The sequence below is a fragment of the Ctenocephalides felis genome, unplaced genomic scaffold (genome assembly GCF_003426905.1).
Source record: "Ctenocephalides felis isolate EL2017-DRISC unplaced genomic scaffold, ASM342690v1 CF-g0.4_SCAFFOLD_03572, whole genome shotgun sequence".
NCBI lineage: Eukaryota > Metazoa > Arthropoda > Insecta > Siphonaptera > Pulicidae > Ctenocephalides > Ctenocephalides felis.
Window position 1 is genome coordinate 16,177,621 of NW_020539726.1, and position 13,020 is coordinate 16,190,640.

A 13,020-nucleotide genomic window follows, 5' to 3' on the forward strand; every position below is an offset into this window, starting at 1 on the left:
AAAACCAGAAATGGAGACTTGTTGATAACTATTTCTAAGAAAAGTGAGGACAAAGGCCAAGGACTGCAACAGATTATCGCAGGTGTGTTAAAGGATGAGGCCGAAGTTATTTATAAGGGGCACCAAGAAACTATAGAAATAAGGGATATTGATGATGAAACCTCAAAAATTGATATCCAGATAGCACTACAAAAAGCAACCGGGGGAGCCTGCAACACACCAGCAGAAGAAATTAGGCTTCGTAAGGCGTATAGAGGTACCCAGATTGCTACTGTAGCTCTTCCAGCGGCAGTTGTACACGATCTGCTCAAAGCAAGTAGCAAAATACGAATAGGATGGGTCAACTGTCAAATTAAAATCATCAAGAAACCAATTCGATGTTTTAAATGCTGGCTATTCGGACATTATGGATCACAGTGCAAGAGCGAAGTGAATCGGACCAATCTATGCTTTAGATGTGGACAAGAAGGTCACAAAATAGCCAACTGTATAAATGCAGCAAAATGTGCACTATGCGCTGAAAATGGAAACTCTGAAAATGTAGCACATCATGCCGGCACTCACAGATGTCCTCTATATAGGGAGGCCATAGAGAAAATAATGAACGCAAAAGCATGAAGATAATACAGCTAAACATGAATCATTGTGAGGCTGCACACGACTTGCTTATGCAGACGGTAAGAGATATGAAAATTGATGTTGCCCTCTTATCAGAACTTTACAAACATCTAACTGATTGGCCATGGGAAACGGACAGTACCACCAAAGCCGTTATTTGGTCCTGTGGCAAGTTTTGTTTCCAAAATGTTGTTAACAATAGCAACGCTGGATTTGTCGCAGCATCATTAGATGGCATACATTTATACAGCTGTTACGCTCCACCTAGTCTTTATTTGCCAGATTTTGTCGATTTTTTAGATCGTCTTGTGGAGGATGCAAAACGACACCACCCCGTAGCGATAGCCGGTGACTTTAACGCATGGGCGGTAGACTGGGGAAGTAGGAAGACTAATGCAAGAGGTAAAGCACTTTTGGAGGCCTTCAATGCACTTGACGTGGTTTTACTTAATAATGGTGATAAACCAACCTTTGAAAAGGGCAGTGCAAGCTCAATAATAGACCTTACTTTTGTTAGCAATAGCCTCGTCAGAGGAATTTGCAATTGGGAGGTATTAGATATCTACACTGCTAGTGACCACAATGCAATCATCTGGGAAATATCAACAGATAGAAACATTAGAAGACATGCGAAAATATCTAAAGCCATTGGGTGGAAAATAAAATCTTTTGATGAAAGCGCCATGAGAGTTGCCTTAAATTGCAAACCTATAATTTCAGAACACGCAGATGAGCATACTAGAGAGCTGATGGAGAGAATAACCGAAGCCTGTGATATCAGTATGACTCGTAAACATGGCATAAATCAAAGACAATCTGTGCACTGGTGGACTGAAGAAATCAGCTCTCTTCGTAAAGAGTGCCTAAAGAAAAGAAGGATCTCTCAGCGTGGATATAGTCTCAGTAATTCTGCACAACTGGTAGTGGAATATAAACAAGCACGTAGACAACTAAATAAAGCTATCAAAGATAGTAAAGTTAGGTGCTGGAAAGAACTTTTGGATGAAGTCGAGGAAAATCCATGGGGAAGACCTTATAAGACTGTAATGTCTCGCCTCAAAAGCCAGCCAATACCTTCACCAACTTGCCCACGACTATTGAATAAAATAGTAACTACTTTGTTTCCACGACAACCTAATTTGAACTACCAGGTAACACATGTAGAACAGAATAATATTCCACTTATAACACTGCAAGAACTGATGGAAGCTTGTCATCGCGTTGGTAATAGCAAGGCACCGGGATTAGATGGAATTCCTAATATTGCCTTGAAAACATCAATTATGACATCTCCGACAATGTTTCTTAATGCATATAATACATGCCTGAAAGAAGGGGTTTTTCCACGAAAATGGAAACAGCAAAGACTAGTGCTTATTCCCAAAGGAAAAAAACCACCAGATGAACCATCATCCTATCGTCCAATATGCATGCTGGATACAGCGGGTAAAATTTTTGAAAGAATAATTCACCAAAGAATAGATGCAGTAGTTGATCCAATCCTAGCAGACAATCAGTATGGTTTTCGCAAAGGGCGATCAACTATCGATGCTATAAACTTGGTAGTTAATACCGCCAAGGAGGCAATTGCTGGAACCAGATGGAAGGGGGGTTCCAAAAAGTACTGCCTTGTAGCTACATTGGATATAAAAAATGCTTTTAATTCTGCAAACTGGGATTGCATTATGAATGCACTCCGTGACAAGAACGTGCCAGCATACCTATGCAATATAGTCGCAAGCTACTTTACAGACAGAATTCTAATGTACCATTCACGCGATGGTACAGAAGAATATAATATAACAGGAGGTGTGCCGCAGGGCTCTGTTCTAGGCCCTTTGCTGTGGAATATTATGTATGATGGCCTTTTGAGACTAGAGTTTCCAGAATGTGTGAAACTAGTAGCATATGCAGACGATGTTGCCATAGTGGTTGTCTCCAAACAAATTGATGACATCGTAAGCCTATTCGATATTACATTCAGAAAAATTAATCGGTGGATGGGAACAATGAATCTCCAATTAGCACAACAAAAAAGTGAAGCTGTTCTTATCACTAGTAGGAAAAGAATTGAGACCATCAAGCTAAAGATAGGAAATCTTGAGATCACGTCAAAACCTCACATCTGTTACCTTGGCGTAATGCTTGATGCTCGTTTGAATTTCAATCAACAGGTGGAACACGTTAGTGCTAAGGCGTCAATAGTTAGGACGAAACTTGCTCGACTGATGCCTAATATTGGAGGTCCTAAACAAACCAGAAGGATATTACTATCGTCAGTTATTACTTCAGTGCTGACATATGGTATCTCCATATGGGGTGATGCTCTTAAATCTCAAAAATCGAGGAGAATGGCAGGGCCCTTATACCGTCTCAGTGCTATAAGAATTGCTTGCGCATTTCGCACAATATCGGCGGAAGCAGTGTGCGTCATTTCAGGAACTGTGCCTCTCTTAGTCTTAGCAGAGGAAAGACGGACAATTTACCATAGAAGACATCAACAACTGTGTCCTGAAAAGTTAAGATTAGAAGAACGGCAGAACAGCATTGACCGATGGCAGCGACTGTGGGATGTCGCTGTAAAGGGCAGATGGACGCATCGTCTCATTCCTAACATCAAAGTCTGGCTAAGTCGCAAGCACGGCGAAGTAAACTATTATACTACGCAAATGCTATCGGGGCATGGCTGTTTTCGAGCCTACCTACACCGATTCAAGCACGATAGCTCGCCGGATTGCCCATATTGTTTGGGCGAAATTGAAGATGCTGAGCACGTGTTCTTCGTGTGCCCGCGATTTGGTGCTCTACGGGATGATGTGGAGGAGACATTGAGACGCACAATTACCCCAGGTAATGTTGTTGAAGTGATGCTGACAAGTGAAGCTGCTTGGAACGCCATAGACAGATTTGCGAGAGACGTTTTAATGGACCTGCGTTCTATAGAGAGAGAAAGGACGAATGGGACTTCGCCCATTTAAAAGATAAGTAAAATGTTTATGAATTATAACATTGTTTATAACAAGTTAAGAATTGTAACATTCTAGATCCTCCCCCCACGAAGTAATGCCTAGCGGCGGTTTCCGTGGGGACCAGAGGCAGGGGCAAAGCGGAGGTTTTAGTCGGTATTATACCAGGGCGGTATCGAGTCCGACATACCCAGACAGAAGACCGGTCTGGGATGCATAAAAGCATTTCCTTCGCTATACAAAAAAAAAAAAAAAAATATAATATATATATATATATATATATACTAGCTGACCCGACTGACGTTTTTGTTGTACCCATCATACCTACAAAAGTTCCAATTACTGTATCTTATATTATTTTAATATCTGAAAAAATAGACATTACATTTTCCTCATTCACAATCATGAATATATTACGTTCTAATGTTGTCTAGGCTCATAATTTAACATAAAATCAAATTTCAAGTAAATTGACATTTCTGGCAGGTGACAATTCTCACTTGTTAAAATGTTTTCAATGTCACACAATAATATGTTGCTGTTTGCATTTTTTTATTTATTTCTACAATATTACTATAGTTTCATAATTAATGACATTTTAAAAAAAATTCTATAACAAACTCCAAAAATATTTATCAAAAGTCGAATAACCGTGTAGAAGGAGTTTGAGTTCATACATCTATACAGAAGAAATATATTTATATATATATATATATATATATATATATATATATATATATATAAATATTTATATATATATATAATATTTATATATGTTATAAATATTATATATTATAAATATTTATATATTTATAAATAAAAAATGAATCTCTAATAGTATTAGCTCTTAATATAAACATTTAGATAGAGCGCACGCCAATTAAAAGTTTCTTATATTTGTTATTAACATATGTCATTAAGTAATTTTTGCCCCATCTGTGTAGTATTCGTCTATTATGACACATAAGAATATTTATAAACCACTTAACCTCTAATTGATTCCATGTGGGCTGTTCTATATTATTTATTCATCATGGAATCAAAAATTACAATTATCCATGAAATATCTGAAAGTGAAAATATCAAACAATATGTTGACGAATTCAAAATTTTAAAGACAGATTAACATAGTCTAGATATTACATAACATACTCGAATAATAAATTTCTAACTAAGGATCCGTAATTGCCATTAAAAAAAAAAACAATTTATTTAAAAAAATCCTAATTTTTAGTGCACCCTTGAATAGTATTTGTTACTTTAAATCATATTTGAGTTATTAACTTCCCGAATAAGGAGTTTGTTTTTTAGTATAGAAAACATTACCCCTGCCAACCCGGATTAGCAAAACTAAAAGCAACCGTCACGGTTTGGATCTCAAAAAATATTGTCTTAATATAGATAAAAAAATTATTTTCAAATCTTAATAGCAATCATGTCCTATAGGCTAAAACTTCTCCTTCCTTAGTATTTTTAGATGGTAACCCGATGGTTAATTCATCCATATTTGTTGATTTTATTATTAGAATTTATCTAATAGGGCTGACTTTTTATTAGAGCAGCAATGCCGGGCGAGAGCTATTTTTACTTGGAAACATATTGATATCTATATTTTCAAGTGAAAACCGTTGTCACTACCGACTGACAACAGGCTGCTCGAAGTGGGTATCGAACCCGGGACCTCTGAATCAAGTCCCGTCGCTCTTAACCCCTTACCTACGGACGAGCCCATATATCACAAATGTTTTTCCAATTGAAAATTAATTTGGGCACTGCGGTGTAAAATGGCAACGCAAAATATCTCACTATTCTTACCTGATTCGAGGCGGAGTTGAACTCAGCTTACTGATCTGACCTAGTTTTTAATAATTATGAATAAAAAATGTAAATATTAAAATAAATTTATTAAATTTTCTAAAATATAAATTGCCTTTGTGACACAAATGTAATTATATGTTTGGATAAAAATGACAGAATATTAGCAGAAAACATAGAACCAAAATAAATGGAACATCACCAGTGATTGCAGGATCAGATGTGATGAAAAGGCAAGTACCATTCGTGTTACGAATATCTAGTATATAAATTTATATTTTTAATACTACAGTCGAAGTCAAATATAGTATTAAATAATTAAATTAATTACATGCTGCTGTTTACAAGAACATGTCGATATGAAACTTCAAACATAGAAGGCGGTGCATTTCAATGCATGTGGGCGCATGCATTTGCTGCATCAGCTGTATTATAAATGCAATGTCAGACCCTCTCGAGCATGGTTATGCATATATATTCGTTCCTCTCGATACACAAACATCTTGCTCGTAATTTGTCTAGTGGGATGGAATTCTAATACTCGTATGTAACACGATGGAATTACGAAAACTGATGTTTGAATTAGAATCACGCTGGTTTTGTCAACTATGAGGTGGTAGTTTGATATTCATGTTCATGTGCGATATTTGAATTGGAGACGAAGAATCATAGATGACTGATTAAACAGATACAATACTTGATAGAATTGACAATGTTCAGATGAAAATTTATTTATATTATTATTTATTTATTATATATTTATGTTGTTGTCTGTTTATAGTTTAACTAACAAACCGAACTTAAGGAGGCTCTAAGTCATGCTGCTGATTCTTAAACGACGAGGCCTTTTAAAAAATGCAAATCAAACAAACGGTCCTATCTCTATGTGATGAAGTTGTTATTAGAATTTCTGTAATACTTATTTATTTTTGACTGCAGCAATGCCTCCTAAGGGCTATTTTCACATGAAAACTTATTTTTTTTAAAGAAAAAACCGTGTCACTGTTGCTAAGGGTAATAAACTTTAATTTTAATAAACATCGTGCCTTACGGCTAATTGCTGGAACTTTCTGCGTCCTAAGTTGACATTTTTAAAAGCTCAAAAAAGAAAAATGTGATTTTTTGCAAATTTAAAAATGTATTTTGAAAAATTTCTAAGTTGGAAATTTTTTGAAAACTATAGTTTTTTAATTTCCTTTTTCAAAACTTTGAAAATTTTAAAATTTCTTCGACGTTTTTGATACTACCGATATTCTTATCGGTTGATTCGAATTACAAAATACCTGTTTTTCGATCGCCAAATGGCGTTTTTTTCATGTTTATTTATTTTCACCTCTTTCATGTTTAAAGAATTACATATTTTACGTTTTAAACCCAAATAGTTTTTTAGTACAATTCGTATAAAGTAAATATAGAAAATTTACAAAAAAAAACGGTAACAATGAATTATAGACTAATAATTAGTTGTTAGTCGTGTAACAACTAATTACACGGTAGTAATCAATAATTATTATATGTTGTTTATCATATATATTTCCAATTAAAGTATGAATCAATTAATGATGTGTAAGGTTAAATAAAAAATTCGTAGGTTTATATGCTGAAACCAAGTTTTGCTTAAATTCAAATACATATTATTATTAGTTGATCAAAAACCAAATTAAATTATCCCAGTAGAACATCTTCTTTGAAGGAGTGTGTGTGTGTATGTGCGTGCATGTGTGTGTGTTTGGATACAAATTTTCGTCGACGATTTCGGGAACACGGATCAACCGATTTGAATAATTCAAAAAACATTCTATTTGTATTGATAAGGAGACGTGCTGATTAGTTTTTGGCGAAGGCAGGTCTGGCCGTTCCGAAGATACGGGCCAAAAAGTGCCGAAAACGGTAGCTCGGATTTTAAGAGAACGGAGCGTCCGATTTTAGTAATTCAAAAAACATTTGTATTGACAAGATGAAGAACTGATAAAATTTTCATGAGGTCAAGGTTGACCGATTTTTAAATTTTTAAAAATATAGTTCAACAAAAAGTCAATTGTGTCATTATTCTTGATTCAAAAAATGTTATTTACGAATACAGATAAAAAAAATTATAAGATAATAAAAATTATCCACAATAATCGAGAAATGGTCAAATTCCACCAAAGCTCTAAGATGTACATGAAAGCTTTTATTTTCCAATCAACTTAAGAATTTTTTTTTCTGTTACAGTAACTGTCAGTTCTGTGACATATATATATACATTAAATTTTGAAGTTAAGTTTGCTCACATCGGTAACTTTTAATATAATAAGAAAGTTTTTTTTCAAAGTTCTTTTACCCAAATTTCATAAAACCACGACATAAAGCCTCATGCGCGTTAACTGATCTTTATTCATAAAAAGTTAAACTGTCACCAAAAGTATGATCAATATCCTATAAATTATATCCAAAGTTCAATAACTCTAAAACTGAAGTAACATCAATAACCATATAAAACTATATAGTGGCATCATTTATTCTGTACTACATGTAGGTCATCGGAATTGGAACGAATAATAATTATGTAAAAACGAATTTAACTGAATTAAGTTTTCATTCATAATTCAAGAACTTTAATTTATAGATGTTATAGGAGCAAAATATAACTTCGTTATTCACCAAAATATAAAGAGTTGAATGTCTGTAATTAACTTCATGGAAGCGAGAAGAAAATGACAATTTTCCGCGTTAGTTTTATTTCGAAGTTTTGACTGCTGCGAAAGTTTTCTTAAAGTAGTAAATCATTAAACTTTTTATGCTTTGTGAAATTGAAAATGAATTTAATCTTGGATGTAAAAAATGTCGAATTGATTTTCTTAATGAGCAAATACGTATGACCTATAATATATTTTTCAGAATATTTTAGTAAATTATTATTGTGCTATTTAATACGTTAATTAGTTCGTCATATATGCCTGACAAGAGGAAAGAAGTTTTGATTTAGGGCCATTTCAGTCTTATATATTTGATATAAAAAATAGTGTTTTCTAATGGAATTTTGCAAAAAGAAATTTGATACTAGTTTTCTTGGTACATTTCATGTGATTTTTTTCTGATATTGCCGTGTTTAGTAATGCTAATTGCTCCTCTCAAAAATTAACAAAAAATATCATAAATAAGAATTCATTAACTTTGCAATATCTGTTGTAAAGGTTCATAGTAGCCACACATTTTCTTTCAAATGCTCCAATTAAAAGCTCTTAACATTTTTTCAAATTATCTATTTTCAAAATAATAAACCACGTTAAAAAGAAAATTTTCAAAAAAAAGTTTATATATCTAATGGTTGGTTTAAATATATGGAATAAATCAATAAAATATTTATAATGAAATAAATGACTAATTTTTTAAAATCATTTCTTGTGAAATTCCCGTAGGGGTTATAGCAAAAGAAAAGCAAACAAAAATGAAATTTTTGATATATTTCGGTATTATTTCGGATTTACGGACGATATCGGTAACACGTGTCTACCGATTTAAATAATTAAAAAAACATTCGATTCGTATTGATAAGGAAACAAATTTTATTCAGTCGCAGCTAACGTATAGAAATTGCTTTGAAAAAAAAGTTCAAAATTTCCAAAATATTTCAAAACATAAAAAAATCAAATTTTTCAAAAAGGTCAATTCTTTTAAAAAAATTTAAAAATCTCAAAAATCGATTTTGTTTAGAATTCTAAAATAAAACTGAATCCTTATTAAAACATTTAATTTTTGGTATGGGAAGTTCCAGCAATTTGCCTTAAGCCACGATGCCATGCACCACTAGTTTGAAAAATTAATCGAAAAAAAATTTCTTGTTAAACTGCACTTAAAATATCAAGCACGACTTTATTCCATGAACTTTCAAAAAGAGTTTTTAAAGTGAATTTTGATGTTTGTTGTCAGAATTGAAAAATCATTAGTCATGAAATTAATTAGTGAATTCTTGCAAATATGTATCTAAGAATACAACTAGAATGAAGTAATCATAATATAAAAATACACGATTTATAATTTACAATACGGTTAAGAAAATTCTAACAATTATTGTGTTTTTTGGTTAATTACCTACGTGTAAATGCAGTTACTACGACCAAGTTGCAAAAGTGAAAATATGTGATGATAAATATATAAGTTCAAAGTAGTTTCTGATATTAAGTTAACGTAATAATAATGAACAATTAAACAGGTCAATATTTAATTTCTGATATTTTTTAAAACAATATTTCTTGAAAATAATATATAGGACAAAAGGCTAATTTAATGTAAATGCAAACGAGAAGTTACCACTGTTAACTTTTCAGAAAAAGAAGCGCATTAATTTGGAACTTTTTCTATTTCCATAAAAAAATTAAAACAAAAAACTCCTTTTGTAGTCTATTTATCTAAATTTGTTTCATATCATGTTCAACTTATCTTATTTATGTCTACATTTAGCTTTTAGTTCCTGCAATTCATTGTACTTGCTCTCGTAAATCGTATGGTCCATTATGCAATGGCAATAATAAAATTTTAAATGCGACGACGCTAAGCAAAAGCGCCGCGAAATAAATTGTGTGCAGTTTTTATCGCGGAATATTTCTTGTATATTAAAATTATGATGTGTATGTTCCGTGAACATTATGCAAATGAGTTACTTGTTCTAATAAGGAACGCTTTTAAATTTTCTGAAACTTAGATGAACTTTTTTCATAAACAATTATAATTGAAATATAATGCGTTTTTTCTATTTGATTTAATTGAAATTTTTCTAACGTTTTTGTAAAACTTTTGAAGTTTGCTAATCTTAATCAAGAATAATTATTGTATTTGATTTCATTTTTATTGCACAAATGTATAAACAAATAATATGTGTGTTCAATTCACGACAAATTTAAATTTGTTAAAATATTACCTATCTCACTTATTGTTATTATAAAACATAGAATATTACACTAATTTCAATAATAAATTGAAATTTAATGTTTTATTATATTATATTGTATCATTTTCTAGGGCACTTTCATCAGCAATTGCTTATAGAGAAAAAATAATTATGATAATGTAATATGAATATCTAGAAGCTATTTTGTACTTAACTTTATTTTTTTCCATTGAATACTTTTAATTAAATAATTTTGCATTAAGTGTTACACAAATTTTAGTAAAAAGTATTTAGTTTTGATTTTCTCATTTCTTTTCTCTTTCGCATTTTGTCTTAGTTAAGTTAGATTTTTTATACGTTTAATCTTCGCCCAGGACAAGATCCACAATTGTCACAACCGTACCCAACGCACATTTTTGAAAACAAACACTAATTTCTAGTAATTATTTACTAATATTCAACTTACAGCAAAATAATAAACAATATAATCTATCTGTATACAAGTAACACTTATAATTCAAAGAAATCGAACATGAAAACTCACTTTTGACTCTTTAAAAGCAATGAGCTCTAAAGATGATGGTAATGTAAGGCGCTGACTCAATGCAATAATGGAAACTTGTTCGGGCAAACATACTTCATTATACACCCTTTGAACTTTCAGAATCAATAGGAGTTATAGCGACTTTCACCACCTTGCCCAGTCAAATTAAATGCCAAAGATTTTAAATATCTTCAAATTAATTTTGTAATAAAATATTAACTCAAATTCAAATATTATTAACTTCTTGAAGAAAAAGTTTACATTAAGGAAATCCTATTGGCTGAATTTACGTTTTAATGACATTTCAAGACATTCTAAATGAGTTGATACCAAAAATTAAAGTATGTAAGCATAAATAAGCATTTTAGTCGCTGTTTTCTCCACTGCAATAATTTCTAAAATCAAAAAGTCATTTTTATGAAACTCATTAACTCGTATAAAGTAGTTCTGCAAGACGATCAGCCGAGCCGTTTCTTTAGAATTACGAAAACAATACAAAATAATCCGTCAGAAATTCTGGATCGATTTTAAAAATATCATTTGCAATTTGAATTGATTAGTTCTTGTTAAAGATCGACCGATCTTAACTGATGGACCGATTTTGTCGCATAATAGACCAATGTTATGGCAAGGCTATGTCATGAAGAACTTGGCATACTAATTCGTTCTAATTATTGACAAAATCCATGTAGTTGCTGTTCAGTCAAGCGTTTTTCTCGGGTTGTCAGATAGAAATCCTAACCTAGAAACCGCACAAATGTCAAAAATACGATCTTAGATATCAGGGTCTTTCTGACCCAGCTTCATAACATTCAAGTGACGTTGCAGTTAATGTGTAAAACGCCTGAATGCATAGCAAATACATAACATTTATACAGTATTCAGTATAATTTAGTACTATAATGTATGTAAGTTGGAGTGTATCATTGCCTTGCCATAACATTGGTCTGTTGTGCGGTAGAATCGGCCCATGAATCTTAAAATTTATGTTGAAGATCTTCGAAGGAACCTCGTTTTAATGGACATGTTAAAATATCATAAGCCTACGGAAGCAGGTTGATGATAAAAATTCATCAACGCTTGGAATAATAAACCGTGTTAAAATTTCTATCGTCACATATGGACACAATAAGCAATGAAATGCGGACACATTCAGACAAATACAAAAGTTGTCTGGTGGATCATCCAAATCTACTTGCTAGAGAACTATGCCACAGCACTTCCATGGAAAGAATTTAAAAGAAATTCATGTTACATTGATTATGTCAATGTTTAAAATCTGTGACAATGGTCAGAAGATTTTGTTTTTATTTTTCTGCAGTTTCACTTTTTGTCAATTTCAGGAGAGGTGTAAAAATCATTACATTTTAACAAAACATCGTCACACTATTAAAAACATCATACAAATTATATAGTCATTCAGCTTCTTCAGACACCAACTTCAAGAAGACTGAAGAAGAAGCTGCCCAAGGATAATATGGAGAAACCTTAAAACTACATCAACCTTATATGAACTATATGTGTGTTTGAAAGTGTGTGTGTATGTGTGCAAGTGAAAGACATAAGCCAAATAGCTCATAGAATTGTCATGTATTCTGATTGTAATTGAAAATAAAATTAAAAAAAAAACATTTTTTAAAGTTGCTTGTTAAATTCTTATTGATCAAGTCAGTTTTTACAGAGTTTTTGTATTTTGATTTTAGGCAATATTTGCTTGAAGCAAGATTGTAATTTAGCTCTACATAATGCAATAAACCTCTCATGACCTTACTCTACTAACATTCAATTCCTTTACGACTGGCGTATTACTGTGTGCGAATATTCTAGAATTAGTAAATGCATGAAAGCAAGAAATATTTCCGGGTGTCTTTGTGCCAACTTTTCTCATTTATATTTATTATGATGTATACAAGTAGTACGTAATGCAGAAATCCTCACATGTGTAGGAATATCATCCGGAGGAGACGGATGTTGGGAGTAGGCGAGTAGCGAGTAGGCGGTAAGCACGCTATGTACAACGATACAGGAAACGTGCCAGCGGTTATGATGCCAGGCACATCATTTATTAACCTCCACAAACTTGAACTCACCACGTAAGTCGATATATTAGGGACAAATAGAAACAGTGGCCGGATTTGTAATTATGCTTATAATTACCCTATATCTCTCAAAATAATATCTCAAGTTCGATTATCGTAATATTTAAA

At 32.4% G+C, this 13,020-nt stretch overlaps 1 protein-coding gene across 1 annotated transcript; it reads left to right on the forward strand.

Moving 5' to 3' along the window:
• Nucleotides 1-635: 635 nt before the first annotated feature.
• On the forward strand, nucleotides 636-12,289 carry LOC113388167. Its single transcript, XM_026625569.1, has 3 exons — nucleotides 636-1,270; nucleotides 1,430-1,842; nucleotides 12,237-12,289. The coding sequence occupies exons 1-3, from the start codon at nucleotides 636-638 to the stop codon at nucleotides 12,287-12,289; spliced, it is 1,101 nt and encodes a 366-aa protein (XP_026481354.1).
• The last annotated feature ends 731 nt before the right edge of the window (nucleotides 12,290-13,020 follow it).